Below are 21,569 nucleotides of genomic sequence, written 5' to 3'. Positions count from 1 at the left end.
GGCCACTTTATCACACCCTTCAGTGTAAGGCTTAGTCATATTTTTAGCTAACCCTGCAACTTAGATAAACTAAAGAAATCAGAAACATTTTAAAGTCAGCAATTCATTGGTATGACCACTCAAAAGGCTAGAACAGGAAAAATTTAAGTGAGGACAACTTTACCTATGATGTAGAAGTCAGAGAACATGATGTGGAATTAGAAACAGAAATCTGGGTTCTAGCCTCAGCTCCATTACTAAATAACTGAGACACCCAAAGCCAAATAACTTCTCCATATTTAGGATAACACTGAAGCTACTTAGCTCAAAGTCTAATACAGGTGTAAAGGTGCCTTGCTATTTAAAATATGACTGCCTAGCGAATGGCATCAGTATTACGTGGAAATTCTTAGAAATGCAGAATCTTGGGCCTCACCTCAGACCTATGGAATCCACGTCTGCCCTTTAACAAGCTCATTAGGTGACTCACATGAACAATAAAGATTGAGACATGGTCCAAAGTGTTAAGCAAGGGAGCAGAAGGATCGAATGTAAAGAGCCCGGAATTTGGAGTTATCAAGGATCAAGTCCTAAATCCAGATCCTGCCACTATCTTGCTGTGTTACCTTGGCTATGTGACCTAACTTCTGTGGGGGAGGAAGAAACTTTCTCCTGACTTCCCAGGTTCTTTTGGCTTGTCTAGTAATTAAATCTATGGGAGACAGATTAACAAGAAAAAACTAAATGTAATACATACATACACATGGGAACCTCACATACATTAGTCAGAGACCCCACATACATAGGAGGTTCAAAGACAAAAAGGGAAAATGAGGTATATTTGACATTTTGGGCTAAGGATCATCTTAGGCATTCAGAGGGGAGAAGGATGATAAGAGATGTTTGCCCTGGCCAGTGTGGCTCAGTAGTCAGAGTGTTGGCCCATGGACATAAAGGTCTTGGGTTCAGGCCTTACCGGTTTGGCTCAGTGGATAGAGCATCGGCCTGTAGACTGAAGGGTCCCAGGTTCGATTCCGGTCAAGGGCATGTACCTTGGTTGCGGGCACATCCCCAGTAGGGGGTGTGCAGGAGGCAGCTGATTGATGTTTCTCTCTCATCGATGTTTCTAACTCTATCCCTCTCCCTTCCTCTCTTAAAAAAAAATCAATAAAATATATATTTTTTAAAAGTTCTCGGGTTCAGTTCCTGGTCAAGGGCATGTACCTGGGTTACAGGTTCGATCCACAGCCCCAGATTGGGGCACGTGTAGGAGGCAACCAATTGATGTGTCCCTTTCACACTGATGTTTCTCTTTCTCTTTCTCTCTCTCTCTCTCCCCTTCTCTTCCTCCCCCTCCCTTCACTCTCTCTAAAAATCAACAGAAGAAATATCCTTTGTGAGGATTAACAACAACAAAAAATATGTTCAGTAATTAGATAGGTCATAAAAAGTCATTTCTGGTGATAACTTTCATTATGGGCAAGGCCCCTAATTAAAATTATTTAAGAGAGAAGTAAATTTCTTGTGAGCCTGTAGAGTCTTGATTGGCTTCAGTTCAAAATAATTTACATGCCAAAGTGCCACATTTTAGTGAGGCCTATTCTGAAACTCTACACTAGTTTTTGCATCTCTAAATTTGTAATAATAAAGCCAATTTCAGGGTAGACAAGTAGACTATTCCTATATAATAAAAGCCTAATATGCTAAGTGTCCGGTCGTCCGTTCAACCAATCAAAGCGTAATATGCTAAGGCCGCTCAACTGCTTGCTATGACATGCACTGACCACCAGGGGCAGTCAACCGGTTGACCAGTCGCTATGACGTGCACTTACCACCAGGGGTCAGATGCTCTAACCGGTAGGTTAGCTTGCTGCTGGGATCTGGCTGATCGGGACTAAGCAAAACGGGCCACACACATCCTGGAGCCCTCCCGTGGCCCCTCCCTGGCTGGCCAAACTCCCATGTCCCTCCCCAGCCCCGATTGTACACCAATGGGGTCCTTCGGCCTGGCCTGCACCCTCTTGCAATCCAGGACCCCTCAGGGGATGTCGGAGAGCCGGTTTCGGCCAGATCCCACTCAACACAGGAGCTGCCCCGTGGTGGTCAGTGTGCTTCCACAGGGGGAGCGCTGCTCAGCCAGAAGCTGGGCTCACAGCAGGCGAGCGCAGCAGCGGTGGTGGGAGCCCCTCCGGCCTCCGCAGCAGTGCTAAGGATGTCCGGCTGCAGGGAGTGGGCCTAAGCTGGCAGTCAGACATTCCCCAAGGGCTCCCAGACTGTGAAAGGGTGCAGGCCAGGCTGAGGGGACCACCCCACCGGGTGCACAAATTTCATGCACCGGGCCTCTAAAATATATATATATATATATATATCCCTAATATGCAAATAGACCGAACAGCGGAACAACTGAACAACCAGCTGCTATGTTGTGCGCTGACCAGCAGGGGGCGCGCGTGCAACACAGTGGGTGTTGGCAGCAGGCAGCAGAGTGTGGAACATGGCCGGTGTTGGCCGCAGTGGGAGAGTAGAGCAGGTGAGCGGGGGCACCAGACCAAGGCGGGGCACTGGTCATTGTCATCAGGGCGAACCTCTGGTGCTTACTGAAAATTCTTTGTTCCCGCGCACCACCGTTCCGCCTGGCACTTGCACCTGCTGCTGGCCCCAATTGCCCCTGCTGCTGGCACTGGCACCGTCAGACAGGAGACTAGGGGCCATGGCGGGAGGGGCCGGGAGGATGGGCTGAGACCCACCCCTGTGCCCACTGCAGCCTCACAGCCCACAGTTCCTTTCAAGATGCATGTATTTGTGCACTGGGCCCCTAGTTTGTGTGTGTGTGTGTGTGTGTGTGTGTGTTCCGATCACTTAGGCATATATATATATATATATATATATATATATATATATGCGCCTAAGTGATCGGAACAACCGGTTGCTATGATGCACACTGACCATCAAGGGCAGATGCTCAATGCAGGAGCTGCCCCTTGGTGGTCAGTGCACTCTCACAGCCAACCTCCCATAGCCCCTCCCCGCGGGCCAGCAGCCAACCTCCCATGCCCTGCTCCCCCCCCCCCCCCCCCCCCCCCCCCCCCCGGTCGGCAGGCCTAACTCGGCATGCCACCCGCCCGCCGCGGTGGCGAGGGAAGGAGGAGGGGGGAGGCGGGGAACCGCGAGGTGGTGGGGCGCCGATGATGGCAGCATCAACGTCTGGCGTCCGTTCCTTCTGTGCCTGGCCCGGCGACCATCGCCTCCTCTCCGGCCCCGCCCTGATCGCTGACCAGGACTAGGGACCCCATCCATGCAGGAATTTTGCGCACCGGGCCTCTAGTATAAAATAATTTGCATCTAGAACAGTGCTTTCTGCATAACTGAGTTCAGTAAGTATTTGTTTCTTAGAACTGTGTTGGCCTATTACCTACTACCTCAAGTATCACAACTCTTCCCTGTAGTTGGATCCCAGGAAACAGGCAGTCACGCCTATGGAAGGGGTAAATGGATAATTCCCTTTAGCTGGGAACAGAAAGGTCCTCCTTAAAAAGGGCAGGAATTAGAGAGAGGAAACAAATTTAACTAACAGTAATCTCCATCAGCGGAGCAAATGATTCTAAAATGATGGAGGAGTGTCACACCCAAGGCTACACACCTCATTTCATCTACCTCCTGGCTGCCAAAGAAAGCTCCTGAATAGCTTTGTACAGTACATTCAGGCTATACTCACTGATAGGATAGGGAGATTACAAACCTCTGAGTCATCTCAGATTTTCACCTCCCAGCTCCTCCCCCAATTTTGGAGGTGTGGCAACTGGGCTTTTGGTTTCTGATTGCATGCCACGTGTAGAGTCACCCTACTAGAACAGCAGCTGTCAGGTTAATCAGGGAGTCACCTCACTCAATAGGTCAGCTCCTTCAGGGAAGATGGAGAGAGCTCCTTCCAAAGATAAGGACCTGACTCACAATGTCCAACAGCCAGGATTCTCTACAGGATGGGGGTGTCACAATTACTAAGAGGCTTTTTCAAACCTGCTGCCACCTTGCAAGAACTCTGCTAGTGAGTTTGCCATTATTGATAGAAGTGGGCTGTAGCTCGAATGTGCTAGGATGAAAAAATATAATGAAAAGACCTACCTTAAAGGGCCAACGGAGGAAAAGTACTAATAGTGTATGCAGAAAATTCTGCCAAAGACTTGCTGGTTAATACTTCGGGTATTTCTGGAATAGGATATTAGCCAAATCGCTTATCAAAAATCAATTAAGCCCTGGCTGGTGTGGCTCAGATGGCTGGAGAATCATCCTGTGCACTGGGGTCACAGGTTCGATTCCCACTCAAGGCACATACCCAGCTTGCAGGTTCAAACCCCAGTTAGGGTGCATGCAGGAGGCAATCTCTCTCTCTCTCTCTCTCTCTCTCTCTCTCTCTCTCTCTCTCCCTCCCTCCCTCCCTCCCTCCCCCCCTTCCTCTGACTCTAAAATGATAAATAAATCCTTTAAAAAATCAACTAAAACTACTCTCTTCTCCCCCAAATTCTGGCAAACGTAAAATCATATTTGGATAAGCACCTACTCAATAATATGGTCATTTCCCTCTTACTTATCTTGACCTATTATTACTAGTCCACACCTAGGATCCTTACTCTACAAGGGAAAAGCAAAATTTTCTTTGATCCTCCATTCCAGATACACATCAGAACTTGTCCTGACACATATTCAGGAACTCCATTAAAAGCTTGAGAAAGATGCTCTGAATTTAATAGAGCCCTGTCCTTCATCAACAAAAGATCAGAGCTCGTCAAGCTAGCAGAACTAAGTTGATGAAGCAAACACAATGCATTAATAACTGCTAGGAAAAATCTTGTGCAACAAAGGCTTCCAATGCAGAAGGAACAACCTGCATTAAGGAAAAAAGAACACACACAGGACAAAGGCTCCTCTCTTCCCAGAACCAGGTCAGAGAACTAAGCCATTTAACATCTGTGTTTCACAATGGTGATATTAGAAGTCTGCCTGCACTTAATAGGCCATTTAACAGCCTAGGCAGAGTAATCAGATTTCATACTTTGACTCCCTTCATACTCACAATTTCCGTATTCACCCTACCTGTCATTTTCTAATAGATTCTCCCCTAAACGTTTGCCGACCATTTGGCAAGGAAGACAGGAAAAATCAGCAATTCAGCTTCAGAAAAAAATAAAGAGTTCTAATTTGCCCTGGCCAATTTGGCTCAGTGGATAGAGCGTCAGCCTGCGGACTGAGGGGTCCCAGGTTCGATTCCTGCCAAGGGCACATGCCTGGATTGCAGGCTTGATCCCCAGTAGGGGGCGTGCAGGAGGCAGCCGATCAATGATTCTCTCTCATCATTGATGTTTCCATCTCTCTCTCCTTCTCCCTTCCTCTCTGAAATCAATAAAGAAATATATATATATATATATATATATATATATATATATATATATATATATATATATATATAAAAAAAGAGTTCTAATTCTACTTTCAGTAGAAATCCTTACTGTTCTTTAACAAATATTTGCTGAACCCCTACTTATTATATGTAACACTAAGTGTATATTAGTGAATAAAGTGTATAGGATCTGCCAACTACTCCTCTCTCAGAAACTAGAAACTGTTCCTTTACTTCTTCTAGAAGTTCTTACAAGTTTTAGCTTCTAATGTTTTGCTAGAGGGATTTACAAGAAACTTTCCCTAAGGCAGTGGTTCTCAACCTTCCTAATGCCGCGACCCTTTAGTACAGTTCCTCATGTTGTGGTGACCAATCATAAAATTATTTTCGTTGCTACTTCATAACTGTAATTTTGCTACTGTTATGAATCGTAATGTAAATATCTGACATGCAGGATGTATTTTCATTGTTACAGATTAACATAATTAAAGCATAGTGATTAATCACAAAAACAATATGTAATTATATATTCAATACGTGTTTTCCGATGGTCTTAGGCGACCCCTGTGAAAGGGTCATTCAACCCCCAAAGGGGTCGCGACCCGAAGGTTGAGAACTGCTGCCCTAAGGTATTTGGGGAAAAAAAAAAAAAAAAAAAGACCTAGGAAGACAAACCTAGAGCTAATAGCCCAAAATGGTTAAAGTCATTTTTGAAGTCAATTTTTAAAATAACCATTAATTAAAAAAAAAATCCAAATATTCACTAAGTTTCATTATATACATTCAGTAAAGTTGCAAAAAAGAGCCCTACCCAGTTTGGCTCAGTGGATAGAACATCAGCCTTCGGACCATAGGGTCCCGGGTTCGATTCTGGTCAAGGGCACGTACCTTGGTTGCAGGCTCCTTCCTCCCCAACCCAGGTCCTGGTCAGGGCTCATGCAGGAGGCAACCAATTAGTGTATTTCTCTCACATGGATGTTTCTCTCTGTCTCTCCCTCTCTCTTCCATCTCCCTAAAAATCAATGGAAAATATCCTCACGTGAGGATTAACCAAAAAAAGTTGCAAAAAATGTCTGCATGTGGCCCAAGAGAAAAGGACCACTGAGCACCCTCAGTCAACTAAGGTACTTGAAAAAATATGAGTCTCCAGATTCCAATCCATGTTTGCTGAATCAGAATCTAAAGGTAGGATTCATGAATGTGTAATCTGAACAAGCATCCCACATCCCAGGTGATGATGTCTACTGTGAACTTACAGATCTTTACAAATAATCTCATGTTAAAAGAAATATAGGAATCTGCCCTAGCTGGTTTGGCTCAGTGGGTAGAGGGTCGGCCTGCGGACTGAAGGGTCCCAGGTTCGATTCCAGTTAAGGGCACATGCCTGGGTTGCAGGCTCAATGCCCAGTAGGGGGCGTGCAGGAGGCAGCCAATCAATGATTCTCTCTCACCATTGATGTTTTTATCTCTCTCTTCCTCTCCCTTCCTTTCTGAAATCAATAAAAATATATTAAAAAAGAAAAACAGGAATCTAAGGAATTTGGGCAGTTGAAGGAAGAACTGAAAAAGACAGTCCAAGTCAGATCCTAAGAAAGACCTATTGATAAAACTGCCTCACTCCTGATTTAAATGTCACATCCTACTCAACTCTATCACATAAAGCACTGAAACAGGGCAGAAGGAATTAGTGTGTGTTTTTAGAAAAATCCACCAAGTCTGGTTTCCTGCCTTTGCCCACTTGGATTCTAAGAACTAGGAATGCCAGTCTTTCCTCCTCTGATTACCTACTTCACCTTGCTCCCCACCTCCAGGCATTTACCTGCTATCAATCTAAAGGCCACTATGAAGAACAGATGCAATCATGCCACCACGAGCATATGATGAGCTTTTACTCTCCATCTTTCATCTCTGGTCCATTTAGTAAGAATCCAAGAATTGCCATTACTTTGGGTAGGCTAACAATCAAAGTGAAGGCAGAGATTTGAGCACGTGCTTTAAGAAGCTTTGGTCTTTAAGCCCAAGTAACATTTCACAGGACAAAACCGACTTCAGTTTTGTGGAATCTAATTTCAGTCTAGGATTTACATAGGAGAGATTATGCAGTGATATAGGTCTGCAATAAAGGAACTATTGGTATTAACTTAAGTGTCTTGAAAAGGTCTCGAAACAACCTAGAAACACTCTTGGATTGATTTACTCAAAGTTATAAAATATCCTAGCCTGGAGTAAAGTAAATAACTAGGTTTGGCTCAGTCACTTTGGTGTTAAAGAGTCCAGGAGTGGCCCTGGCCGAGTAGCTCATTTGGTTAAAGTGTCGTCCAGATACACCGAAGTTGCGGTTAGATCCCTGTCAGGGTGCATACAAGCAGCAACCAATGAATGCATAAGTAAGTGGAATAACGAGTTGATTTTCTCTTTCTCACTCTCCCTCCCTTCCTCTCTTAAAAAAAAAAAAAAAAAAAAAAGTCCAGAGTGTATTGATGGCCCTACTCCAATTCTCAGCTCAGATCACCTGAGAAAAGACAGTATTTACATCACAAAGCTAAGCCACCAACAGCTAATACGAAAGCCATTACTTAGTATGAATTCATTTGGATAAACGAGAAGCCAATATCAAGGTTCTGAATTAGTCTACCTCTCCAACTCAAGTGTTTATTAAATTACATGATTGTGGGGAGTGTTAAACAACAGAATGACTAACATTTGTGTCTCCTAGCAAAGTTTAAAAATATCTCTTCTCAGAAAAGTGAAACTATATCTGACCTTGAGAATCAAAGTGGTATGTATAGGTCAGTTCTCCCAGGTCAGAAGACTATCTTTGCCTTCTAAAGCCTACTTTCATAGCGAAAATAAAATTGAGTACCAAATAAGCTGCAGGGTAATCTGGAAAGCTCAGGCAGGTGCTAGCAATGCTGAAAGGCTTCTTGGTATCCTGGTCTTTCTGCTTAGATACCAGGAAATTTTCAGTCCTGAGTCATTAGGTTTTGCTAGTTTTAAGGGTCAAAAGCCTTCTAATGGCTTCCTATTTACATGTTTCTGGGATCCTCAAGTCCATCTGTAATAGGAAAGTAAACAAAATAAAAATGGTATTACAGTTATGTAGTCCTGTCATCCCAAAAGCCTTCTGAGCTTCCTCAGAGCCTTAAGAGACAAAATATTTTCAAAAGGTAAACTCTAAAGCCTTTTTCAAATTCACCGCAGGGTTAGACCATCTGGTCTGGGTTAGCAGCAGCTCTGCCACTAATTATGGTGTTCCCTATTCTGCCAAAACACTATCTAGAACTTGCTTCATGTCCCAAGAGGCTTCCTTACCCTGTTCCCTGGCAGGAGGAGAAGCAACAGTCAAAACAAGACAAGTATCTCCCAAATAACCAGCTGCCATCCAGTGCAAACCCTACAAGCTTCACCTCACCTGCCAACCATGCAAGATAACACAGGGCAAGCTAAAACCACCTTGAGACCTTCCTTAACTTCAGATGTTGGCAGCTTTACTCTGCCTGCAGGAGAGAAAGTATACGTTCTTTACAGGAGTCAAGGTCACTTGTGGGACTGTTCCTGCTTGGATTAGAGGGCTGGGACTCCCTCCGCACAACAGTTTCTCTGTTTAAAGGGCCAAGTTACCCAGAGACAAAAGTACTGGCAAATTGAAGTTGAAAGCACCATCACCTGCAACAATACTGCTATGATTCAAAAGGCAACGAAAGTCAAGTAAAGGGCCCCCCGAAATGAGAGGGATCTCTTCTGGATAGAGTAGACTTAAGAGCAACAGCAAAAAACCTGGGTGATCCGATAGTAGGACTGGACATATGACCTTGGGAATACTATATCCTACCCAGTGTTTTCACTAATGGCCTGCTGTCCGGAGGAAAAGTCCTTCTGGTGCCGTCGCCAATCGTACGCGGTAATCATGCCTGCGTTACAGAGCGCTCCACCCGACCCAAGCCCTGCGATATGCAGTAAGCGGAAGAGTCCCAAGGATAAAGACGTCCCTTCCTCCAGCAGAAACTGGTCATCAACGGCTTTAATAACTGGGGTGGGGAAATGGAAACGGGCCGTCAGGAACTAAGACCCTCCCTACAAAACAGAAGCCGAAATTAACTACAGCTTCAGCTCTGGCCCAGGTAGAGTGAGCACATCTGTTCACCCTGCCACTCCTCTTACACACCCCCGCCCCCTCCTTCAAAGAGACTCTTTCCCTAACTCCGATGGACACACCTATGTTCTCTATGGCGAGTCCTGCCAGGACCACGCAGCACCCCCTCCCGCCATAAAAAGGCGGATGGACAGCACGGCCCGGCCTCTCCCAGCGCCGTAGACCGCATGCCGAGGGCGAGCAGCGCTCACTTCTGCTCCAGGGGCCGGAAGGCCAGCCTAGCACATGGCTCTGGGAGCGCCCAGCACGGCTGGCGGCCAGTCAAGTACAGGGCCCCTTTAAGGCGCGCCGGGGTGCGTATGGGTAGGGGAGGGAGACCCCGGGACTTGAGGGCCTGCAGTCTCCTCAGCCCCACCCTGGGCCGTGCGCTCCCTCCTGCAGTTGCTCACCTTGGCTCCGATGAGCCGGGCGGCCGCAGTGAGTAGAGCCATTGGCGGGAGAACTCTGGGATCTGACGGGGAGGCAGGGAGGGGAGCGAGCTGCGGCAGGAACGGGAGCCTCCGCCGCTGCACCAGACGCCGCGCCGACGGGTGAACAAGGTTGAAAGGAGGCGGCCGAGGGAAAGGGTAGACGAACCGGCGGCGGCGCCCAGCCCGGGGTCCTTAGCGAGGCCCCGCCTACTGCCCGGAACCCGCTCTCGCCGCTGTCAGGGACTTGACGCGGGCTCGGCCATTGGTCGGGCGTGGAGGAGGGCGGGACCTTCCCCGTTGACAGCGGCTGTAGCGGGGAGGATTGGGCCGCCGGGTAGGCTAATTCAGGGCGGGAGCGAGAGAAGCTTGTAGGTGGCTAAGAATGTGCCTGAGAACTCAGTTAACTTTCCTCTTAGGCTTTTTTCTTGCCTGTAACACAGTCGGGGTTAGTTCTTGGGTGAATATTAGCGAAAAAGCCTCAAGGACTTATACCTTTGAAGGTCCTCAGAAGCCAACCCCTTAATATATTATCATGGCAACTGATCACTCCTACCCCCTTGGCGTGCTTTCTTGAATGTCTTTGGTCAATGACTTAATGGCCATAGAGGTGACATAATGCCAGAGTTAGCTTTCTAACAAACCCCCCAACCCCCCCCCTCCCCCCCAATAGCTGGAGAAGGAAAGCAAAGGCAGGAGCCTGAATATCCAGTGCTCTTTGGGGCTGTCAGTTCTATTTAGTGCCAGAAAATCCAAGTCTTACAAATGCTCCCTTAATATGGAGGCTTCCAGCACGGGCCAGAGCCTCTGGGCCCTGGGCATAGTCTCCCTGCTCCTCCAGGCACCTAACCCCCTACAGCCGGCTCACTCTACTTCTAGCCATTAGATGCAGACAAAACCTGCATCCAAAATCAGGCTCGAGGCACCCTCCCTTTTTTGTCCTATCACTCCCACTGGGCCTCTGTACCCCATCTCCTACTTGGCTACCTTTTATACACTTACCCTGTGCTCCCTAGAGACCATTAAAGGAAACATGGCACTAAAGTGATCGTCCACACCATGCTTGACTAACCCCTCTGGGCAGACAAGACCTCGGGACCTTCCCTCCTCCCAAAGCCTCCTTGTCATTGACCCAAGGGCAGAGAGGGAAGTGACCCAAGGGCCTGGGCATCTTACCTACAAACCTAAGCCCCAAGTGAACAGTCCTCTTATCTCCTCACATAGTAGTAACAAGTTTCAGAGGTCTCAGTACCATCTAAGCCAGGTTTCCATAGACCTAGTTTACGAGTTTATAAAGAACCTAGTTTATAGCGTGGACTTGGGGAAAAGGGACAGAAAACCATTCTTTTTTCTTACCAAGTTTCCTCATACCCAACTGCACACCTACCACCCAATGCTCCTCTGGACTGGGGAATCACATGTAGGTCTTAGGAAAGAACGTAATAAAGATAAGCGGAGCAGTAACCTCTGCTACCTGTCGGTGACTTCAAAGCTTCGCTGATCAATAGTTGATCCCAATTTAGCATCTCACAGAGGATTTCCTCTTAACCCTAGAATAGTCTGACCTTGTTTCTTCTCTCTGGTTAATTATCCACAGAGACTAGCCAGCAGACCAGAGGACTGAACTCCAGTGCCCCAAGCGACAGGAGGCATTTTCAGTGTGAGGCTACCCAAGGGATAATTATTGAGTGGCCATAAGGGTAACCTATTTTGGCTCTCTAGTGATTGGAGGGAGGGTGGGGAACAGTGATGCGCTAAGCCTTTTGACACAGTGTCCTGGATTCTATTATCATAAGGACTATATGGACTTGTTTTGAAGTTGTTCAGTCCTGACATTTACTGCTAGAAGGCCAATGGGAAAGCCCAGGGAGCAAGTGAACTAAACGGTATGTCACAGGGGCTGGCTTATAGTCTTTTTCTGAAAGTGGATAGGACCTGGGGAGGTGGGAAGAAAGTTAAGGGAGCCCTGGCCAGGTAGCTCAGTTGGTTAGAGTGTTGTCTCAATACACCAAGGTGGAGGGTTCGATCCCCAGTCAGGGCATATATAAGAAGCAACCAATGAATGCATAAAAAATTGGAACAACAAATAAATGTTTCTCTCTCTCTCTCTCAAAAAAAAAAAAAAAAATCCATCAATAAAAAAAATAAAAAAGAAAGTTAAGGGGAAAAGATTGGTATGGCTAAAACCACCAAGTGAGTTCTAGGGCCCAGATACAAATAAGTGCCTGAGAACTGAAGTGGGCAAGAGAGAAGGCTGAGCACTGAGGTCATCCTGACCTTGAGGACTTCTTTAAAATAGACAAAGGCAATAGTGCCCTCTGGTGGCCAAGAATAAGTGAGAGACCACAGCCTACCAGTGATGGCGAACCTTTTGAGCTCAGCGTGTCAGCATTTTGAAAAACCCTAACTTAACTCTGGTGCACTGTCACATATAGAAATTTTTTGATATTTGCAACCATAGTAAAACAAAGTTTTATATTTTTGATATTTATTTTATATATTTAAATGCCATTTAACAAAGAAAAATCAACCAAAAAATTGAGTTTGTGTGTCACCTCTGACATGCGTGTCATAGGTTTGCCATCACTGGCCTAAACTTAAACTCTACATCAGTAAAACAAACTCCTGTATTTAAGGGGTAATAACTAAAATTGATTGAATAGTTACTATTTACAGATACATGTATTATCTCAATCCTCACAACTCTAAGGGATATAAATATTAATATCTCTACAGAGGAGAAAATAAAAATTTAGATAAGTATGTTTTTCTATATTTAAAAATATTTTAGCCCTAGCCAGTTTGGCTCAGTGGACCGAGCATCAGCCTGTGGACTGAAAGGTCCCAAGTTCGATTCTGGCCAAGGGCACATGCTGAGGTTGTGGGCTCGATCCCCACTGGGGGGCGTGCAGGAGGCAGCCGATCAATGATTATCTCTCATCATTGATGTTTCTATATCTCTCTCCCTCTCCCTTCCTCTCTGAAATCAATAAAAATATATTTAAAAAATAATATAAAGCCCTAACCGGTTTGGCTCAATGGATAGAGCGTCGGCCTGCGGACTCAAGGGTCCCAGGTTTGATTCCGGTCAAGAGCATGTACGTTGGTTGTGGGCACATCCCCAGTAGGGGGTGTGCAGTAGGCAGCTGATCGATGTTTCTAACTTTCTATCCCTCTTCCTTCCTCTCTGTAAAAAAATCAATAAAATATGTTAGAAAAATAAAAAAATAAATAAAAAATAATATAAAAATAAAATTTTTTTAAAAGGTGTCTGGCCACAGTGGCTCAGTGGTTGAGCATCAACCTATGACTCAGGAGGTCGTAGTTCGATTCCCAGTCAGGGCACATGCCCGGGTTTCAGGCTCAATCCCCAGTAGGATTCGGTGCAAGAGGTAGCAGATTAATGATTCTCTCTCATCACTGATGTTTGTATCTCTCTCTCCCTCTCCCTTCCTTTCTGAAATCAATAAAAATATATTTTAAAAAGTAAAAGGTGCCGAAACCGGTTTGGCTCAGTGGATAGAGCGTCGGCCTGCGGACTGAAGGGTCCTAGGTTCGATTCCGGTCAAGGGCATGTACCTGGGTTGTGGGCACATCCCCAGTAGGAGATGTGCAGGAGGCAGCTGATCGATGTCTCTCTCATCGATGTTTCTAACTATCTCTCTCCCTTCCTCTCTGTAAAAAATCAATAAAATATATTAAAAAAAAAAAAAGTAAAAGGTAAATAACTACTGCCCTGGCCAGTGTGGCTCAATAGGCTGAGCATCATCCCATGCACCAAGAGATCACCAGTTCAATTCCCAGTCGGGCCACAAGCACGGGTTTCGGGCTTGATCCTTGGTAGAGGTGACTGATCAATGTTTCTTTCTCTCCCTTCCTTTCTCTCTAAAATAAAATATATATTTAAAATAAGACCTATAGTCTTACTTATCTGTAAAAACCTCTGTATACCCATACTTGAAATATATGCTAAATGGTGATCCTCCCAGAAAAGTTAAAGGTAGGGGAGACAAACATTTAGCACCTAAAATGACCACGGGGGTAGAATGGGCTTCTTACACAGAATAATCAGTTTGGGAAAATGGCTGAAGAGGCTATAGTGTTTTTTCACTATAGATTGGAGGAAGTTTTTAAATAAAAGTAGTACAACTTTTCACAGCCACTGGGGACTATGAGAGTCCATTACAGAGTGAGGTTTAACAGAAAGACCACTGGCCTAGGGGTAAGATGGTCACTAGGGTTGAAATCTTGGTTCCCTGCTGACTAGCAAGCTCAACCTCTTTGAACTTAGCTTCTTCATCTGTAAAATGAGTGTAGCATCTTTTTAAAATATATATATTTTTATTAACTTCAGAGAAGAAAGAGGGAGAGGGATAGAAACATCAGTGATGAGGGAACATCATCGATCGGCTGCCTCTTGCACCTCCCCCGCCCCCAACTGGGGACTGAGCCTGAAACCCAGGCATGTGCCCTGACCGGGAATCAAACCTATGACCTCCTGGTTCATGGGTTGATGCTCAGCCACAGAGTCACGCCAACCAGGCACATCTATTTCCTAAGAGTTGTAACCTTAAATCAGAATGTGTATGTCCTTGTTATGAGAGTATTCAACATATGCTGTAGGTCCACTTATGCGTGGATTTTTTCAGTTAAGTATACAGTCAGCCCTTTGTGTACCCACAGATCGAAAACAGTATTTCTGATCTGCAGCTGGGAATCGTTGATGCAGAGGACCAAGTAAGTATATGCATTGTCCTATGCCATTTTATATAAGGGATTTGAGCATCTGCATATTTTGGTGTCAGTGGGAACCAGTCTTCCAGGGACACCAAGGGACAACTCCAGCTAAGTTTCCAGGGAGCCCAAAGTTGTTTGTGGATATTCAACTATGTGGAGACTGATGCCCCTTACCCCCACATTATTCACGGGTCACCTGTACCAGTTCCCTGCTATTCATTCCAGTTCTGTGTTTAAAGGAATCTTGTCCCTACTCATTTTATTTCTTTAAAAAATTTTTTTTAAATTGATTTAGAGAGAGAGAGAGGGAAACATCGATTGGTTGCCTCCCGTATGTGCCCAACCAGGGACTGAACCCACAACCTAGGCATGTGCCCTGACTGGGAATCGACCAGAAACCTTTAGTTGCATGGGATGATGCTCTAAGGGAACTACACCAACCAGGGCTTGTTCCTGTTCTGAATGCTTTTTTAAAAAAAAAATATTTTATTGATTTTTTACAGAGAGGAAGGGAGAGAGATAGAGAGCCAGAAACATCGATGAGAGAGAAACATCGATCAGCCGCCTCCTGCACATCTCCCACTGGGGATGTGCCCGCAACCCAGGTACATGCCCTTGACTGGAATCGAACCTAGGACCCTTCAGTCCGCAGGCTGACGCTCCATCCACTGAGCCAAACCGGTTTTGGCCTGAATGCTTTTTAACAGCAAAAAATCCTCTGAAACTTATTTTTAAAGGACTGGTTTTTCACATAATAAACTTTCTTAGTCACGTCCAGATAGCATTTAAACACTGGCTTTGGGAATGTTTTGAGTTTTACCATTTCACTGATAAATTCATTAGAAGGCATCTAAAGCTTAAAGTGTAACCAGATATGCAAGGTCGAGTATACACTGTATCAAATACTGGGCTAGAACAATTTGTTACGGTGAGCCTCCAGAGGGTTTAGGTAAATTAACCAATTCCTTGTAGTAATTTATGATATGAATTAAGAGATATACAAAGTATATCCTCCTACCTTCCGAGGATGAAGTCAAAGACAATCACATCCACTCTTCCCTATGTAGGACACATCCCAATGTACAACGGGCAAAGACCTGGGCTGGGAGAGTTCTTAACAGCTGTTCCCTGACAAACTAGCAAGGTGCATCTCAAGTAATTTGTCACTGATTAACATTAAATTTATTTTATTAAAACTTGTGGATATTTTTTGTAAATTAAAAGTTTCAAGTTCCCTATTTGACTACTCTTACTTGTATTTCTAATAAGCTTTTTGATGGAAGAGTAAGAAGTGTTTAGATACCAGGCAGGCAATGGACAGAATCCTGGGCATACTCACAGGGTTATGAAGCATGTGAACATGATTCATGTGCGTCACAGAAGACAAAAAGGTTAGTAAGCTGCTCTGGGAAATTGATTTGATAGGATACAGCATTTCTTATCAATGATGAGAGAAGAAGAAATTAGCACTAGATCTTGAGTTTAGTTCAGTGATGGCGAACCTTTTGAGCTCGGCGTGTCAGCATTTTGAAAAACCCTAACTTAACTCTGGTGCTGTCACATATAGAAATTTTTTGATATTTGCAACCATAGTAAAACAAAGACTTATATTTTTGATATTTTATGTATTTAAATGCCATTTAACAAAGAAAAATCAACCCAAAAAATGAGTTCGCATGTCATAGGTTCGCCATCACTGGTTTAGTTAGTTGTCAACTAATTTCAGGGTACTTTCTCTAAGCTATATCATGTGTTAGATTTCATAGGGATTGTGGTATAAGAAAGCTTTGTGGAATACATTCATTCTGTGTACAAGGTAATAAGAGGAAAAAAAGACTTAAACTAGAAGCTAGTTCACAGCTCTATCAGATCACCTAACTTTTGGGAAGAGCGTACAGTAGATCCAGTTTTGTCACTGAATGCGTAACTTCAGAGCCTGTGGTTTCTCCGGCCGTGTTTTCTTCGTATGTAAATGGGTAGAAGTGAACTAGATGACCTCCAAGGTTCCTTTAGATTCTCAAACGCTTAATTTAAGAAGTCTCTGAAATGTTTATTCAGGTTCTCTCTCTGAGGCATTCCCAAGACAGAAATGTTCCATTTCAAACCTATGACAGCCACATCCCCAAATCAGGTATTTAAAAAGCTCCTCAGAGAAGGTATCCATTGTTTTCATCACTATGCCCCAGGACAGAGTCTCTACATACAGAAAGTGAGGACAGACTTATAGTCTAGATTGACAACAGCTAGTGATGAAGATGAAAAGGGTATACTTTCATGTTGCTGTTGGCACTAAATCTAAAAACGTAGGCCATCAAATAAGGCCTTTCATTAAATAACGTTCCTTACCTAATTTCTCCCTATCTGAAAAAGCCCTTACTTTTCAGCTGAGTTGATCACATCCATTTTCCCCTTCCTGAATGCTCTTGTTGATCCCTCCATCTGGAAGGGCAGGGAGGAAAGAATAATGCATGTCCATTATTTCCTTCGAGACCAAGCTGTTTTACTTTACGTTTCATCAGTATGAACACATGTAATTTCTAGAATCCTATACCACCATACGCTTACTTATGTTCTTCTGCTCATTCACAGAGGGTCCTCTTTTCTCCACAATTAAGCTTGAAACACATTTGAGTAGGCACCGAGTAAATGTTTACCTAGTTTGTGAGTGCAGCAGGAATCTCAGATGGCAAAGAACGAAAGCTTCAGGCTCCTCCTCCCTTCCTGCGATACCATTCCCAATGCTCGTCCTTCCCTTCCCTTTTATTTCCAGTCTGGAACCCCCTATCTTCAAACCTAATCTAATGACCAGTTCTGGGCATGAAAAGACAACACCGTTCATCCTTTTAGTTTCATATTTTTTCAGTTCATTTCATTATAAACATAATATAAACGGCATTGCCACCTTTTCCCCTCCTGGGGGTGATCCATCAAGCTTGTCAGTTGGGCCCGCTCAGTGATTCACAGCTCATCATGCGGTATGTGCAGGGCATGGTCACATAAATCTGCAAACAACACAGAACAGTTGGAAAGAAAATGCCACTCTTATATTGATATATGCCACTATTAAGAAAATACCCCCAAATCAAACTGATACACATACCAACCACCATTTTTCAAAGCATGTTTTTTTGTTTTACTCCTCACCCGAGGACATGCTTAGAGAGAGGAAGGAGGGAGGGAGGAAGGGAGAAGGGGGCTTGGGGTGGGGAGAGGGGGGGAGGGAGAGAAAGAGAGAGAGAGAGAGAGAGCGAGAGAGACAGAAACATTGATCAGATGTGCCCCAATAGGGTTCGATTCGGAATCGAACCGGCAACCTGCAATGCTCAACCAACTGAGCAACTCTGGCAGGGCCAGAGCATATGCTTTTATTTTTTAAAATATATTTTATTGATTTGTTTACAGAGAGGAAGGGAGAGGGATAGAGAGTTAGAAACATCGATCAGCTGCCTCCTGCACACCTCCTACTGGGATTGTGCCCGCAACCAAGGTACATGCCCTTGACCGGAATCGAACCTGGGACCCTTGAGTCCGCAGGCTGACGCTCTATCCACTGAGCCAAACCGGTTAGGGCAATATGCTTTTAAATGACAAAACATTCCCATTATCCTCTGACTTGTACCTCATGAGCGAGCCACAAATTCTGAAAGCTGACGGGAAGAGAACGAATAGGAACAGCCCAAGTCCCTAAGCCATGGGTCACGGAAGCCAACTCTTGAGCTACTATCAGGGGTAGGGCGACTGCTAGGGCATGTGTCTGATGCCACAGAGCTGTGAGGACAAAAGGTAACCTGGGAGCAGCTTACCTGTTCGCTTGCTACAGAGTTTGTCTTTCACATTGTCAGCCTCTCGGGAAAAGAATTCAATGAGTTCATCCTCATATTCCTCCACAATGGTCTCACACTGCCAACCCAAGGAAGAACCGAGTGAGAGAAGGCAGCAAGAAGAGGCTCTTGCTTCTGACTCGAGAACAAGGATATTAATCCTGTTTTCCACTTGGGCTCTCCAATAACTCCCCTAATTTCTAAGGACCAGCTACCCACTCCCATAGCTCACCGCAAACTTGAGGGTGCCACGGATGTCTGAATCAATTCGGATGCCCTCTAGATTCAGGTCTTTGGGTTCTCCGTTCCGGTTCACTACACGTATGTAAATGTTGCGGTGGGTGGTAGGGTCCATCTGTTCCCCGTACTCCTTCATCCGGTCACATACTTCCTCTAGCAGCTCCGTGAGGTGGGCCTCTGAGCGAGCATAAGGCACCTAGAAATGTCCTCAGCCTTGGGTCACTGTACATTAGTAATTTACATCCTTACTTTTCCTTCCAAATCTAGCTCAACCAACCTATTGTAAAAAGCCTGCCTTATATAAAAACAGCATGGGTTTATTTTTGTAATTCCAAAGTGTTTTCAAATACTGTACATAGTCTTATTTCACCCATATACAAGCCCAAGATATAAAACAGGTGCCATCAGGCCCCAGTGATAAAGAGACCTCTTCGATTAACCCTCGTCAACTATGTTCTTTTCCTTTGAATTCCTTTCATGCTTATGGATGTAAGATAATGACTTTGTATTACAATGAGACTAAAACCTGCCCTCAATAGGAGAACATTAGAAAAGTAGTATAGGTTTTGAGGAAACAACTATTAAATCATTTCACAAGCATTACATTTACATTTCTTTATTGTTCATTAGGGACTTTATTATATGTGTTATGTTTTCAACTAAAATAAATTTCCTAAATATAAGAATGAGAACGTCTATTTCTTTTTTGTGAATGTGTGAATACCATACTGCCACTGAAAACACGAGTCACATGGATTAAGGATGTGGAGAGAGGGCTGATCAGGGTTCCCGGTCTGCTAACATCTACAGCAGAAACCAAGTGTCAAGGCTTGGAACCAGGAAGCCAGTGCACAGGGTGTAAGTCTCCAGCCTCTCCCCAATGAGACAGCCTATCGTTCAGGTCCTTCTCTGGGTCAATGTTCTCTTCCTTTCTATTAAACCAAGCTCCTTAATTAGTCGAGTCCTCATTCAACCTGACAGTGAGCTACTGTATTTGGGGAAACAGTAACAGTTACCTCCACCACTGACTGGCTGCCATCCGGATTGATTCGGAAAGAGCCCATCTGAATGGTCTTCTTGGGATCCACCTGGGCAATTTCCCACTCTAGTTCATCCACCAGAGCCCTGCAAGCTGGCGCAGGGGGAGAGGAGGTGGGGAGGGGGAAAGGAATCAACCTGGGGATTTCCATTCATTCTCATCCAGGCTTCGGACCTCACGACCTCCCCAAGCTCTGCCCCCCCCCCCCCCCCCCCCACACACACACTTCTCTCTGTGTCTTTACCTCCACAGTGTAGATCCTGGGCCGTCCGAGCCCAGGCGGCTCCCAGCAGGGCCCCCAGAAGCAGGGCCGGCCAACCCCAGCCTTTCATCTCTAACGTAACGGGGTCGCTCCACCTGGGTTTGGGTGGAATAAAGCGTAAGTATGAGGAGCCGCTGCGTTCCCCCACCCGCCTCTCATCCCAAGGCCTGCACAGGCCGCAGGGTGACTGGTTCTACTTTCCAGGAAACGGCGGGACACACAAGGGGCTCTCCGGCTTCGGCGCTGGAGGGCCCGGAGTCCCTCGGGCGGTGGTGTCGCGAGCTCGGATCTGGGGCTCAGCCCGACACTACGCCGCCGGGGAGGCCCTGGATGTTTGTGCTTCCGCGGCTCCTGCGCCGGGCTCACCGCGCCAGGTGGCAGCCACGGAGCGAAGGTGGAGGAGGAAGCGAGGACGAGAGGCAGAGGAGCTGCCGGCGGGAGCGGGAAGCGGCGCGTGGCCAGCCGCGTGGAGCACACCCGGGACCGGGCTGCGGGGACCAGACGGAGATCCCCGCATCCCGCCTCCAGCCTATAGACTGTCCCCTTTGCGGGCCGGCCCCTTTCTAAGGACCCCGCCGCGGCCTTCGCTCCAGCCCACCCCGACCCTCGGCGCCACGCGCACCCGTCCCACCTCTGCTCCCGGGGCCGCCGCCGTGGGCCGGGCGCTGCAGGCCGGTCGACCTCTCACGTTAGATCTGGACTCGAGCGCCCGGCTGCGGGGAGCGGGGCCGTCCCGGCTCCTCCAGAGGCTCCGGCGCTTTCAGACACGGGGTGCCCCGGCGACCGCCTGAACAGCTCCCCGCACCCTAAGGGGGCGCCTGCGCCGGGCTGCGATTCACTGCGGCGCCGGCCCACGCCAGGGTCGGACCCCAAACCCGCTCCTCCACTCTCGCGCGAACAGGCGGATCCGGAGCGACTCCCAGGCAGCGAGGACCCCGGCGGGTCGCAGGGCCGGCTTGCGTGGCGACCAGCTCCACGTGACCGCCAGGGGTCAGCCGAGGAAAGGAGCGGCTGCACCCGGCCGGCCCTGGGGGGTGCGGAGGCGGACGGGCGCTCGCGTGCGCGTCTAGTGGGCTGGGACCTTCAAAAACGAAGGTGCGCTGATGGCCGATACGGAGCCCGATTTACATAAGTTACTTTTGTAATACTTTCAACAATAAGAATAAAAAGCTCGTTTCAATTCCCTGGAAACTACATCTCCCAGGGAGCACCGCAGCACCACGCAGACCTCGTTAGTAGCCACAGGTTGTAAGGTGTCCTGGGACCTGTAGTTTGTCAGCTTCTCCACTCCCCTTCCACCGTTAACTGGTAAGTCCGACTGTACGTCTGAAAAGAAACCGACCTGAGGCAGCCACAGCATTGACCTAACGCTGTCCAGGTCAGACATTAATTATACTCCTCCAATATCCTTAACTTTGGACTCCACAGAGCTTTACCTTTAATTCTAAGGGGGAATTTAAAAGCCTTAGATTTCCCCATTTATAGACAACACAGAGAAAGGAGAGGAAGGCCAAAGAGAACCCCACACTTGCACGT

The 21,569-nt window shown here is 46.3% G+C and overlaps 2 protein-coding genes across 2 annotated transcripts in view; both read right to left on the bottom strand.

Moving 5' to 3' along the window:
• CS (citrate synthase) overlaps nucleotides 1-10,146 on the bottom strand; it is a 37,008-nt gene extending 26,862 nt beyond the window's left edge. Inside the window, exon 1 of the mRNA XM_081084393.1 lies at nucleotides 9,917-10,146. Coding sequence (XP_080940519.1) covers nucleotides 9,917-9,958 — 42 coding nt within the window. The 5' untranslated portion in view covers nucleotides 9,959-10,146. The remainder of the gene's footprint in view (nucleotides 1-9,916) is intronic.
• Nucleotides 10,147-15,404: 5,258 nt separating this feature from the next.
• Nucleotides 15,405-21,182, bottom strand: CNPY2 (canopy FGF signaling regulator 2). The gene is made up of 6 exons (XM_081084397.1): nucleotides 20,665-21,182; nucleotides 20,016-20,128; nucleotides 19,749-19,864; nucleotides 18,725-18,928; nucleotides 18,475-18,571; nucleotides 15,405-17,673 (listed from the first exon to the last, which is right to left on the bottom strand). Exons 2-6 carry the CDS (start codon nucleotides 20,101-20,103, stop codon nucleotides 17,630-17,632), a joined length of 549 nt encoding a protein of 182 aa, XP_080940523.1. The 5' UTR covers nucleotides 20,104-20,128; nucleotides 20,665-21,182; the 3' UTR covers nucleotides 15,405-17,629.
• Nucleotides 21,183-21,569: the final 387 nt, after the last annotated feature.

Source organism: Myotis nattereri (genome assembly GCF_964212035.1).
Source record: "Myotis nattereri genome assembly, chromosome: 2".
Taxonomy (NCBI): Eukaryota; Metazoa; Chordata; class Mammalia; order Chiroptera; family Vespertilionidae; genus Myotis; species Myotis nattereri.
The sequence above is the reverse complement of the archived record's forward strand: the minus strand, read 5'-3'. Positions and strand labels throughout refer to the sequence as shown.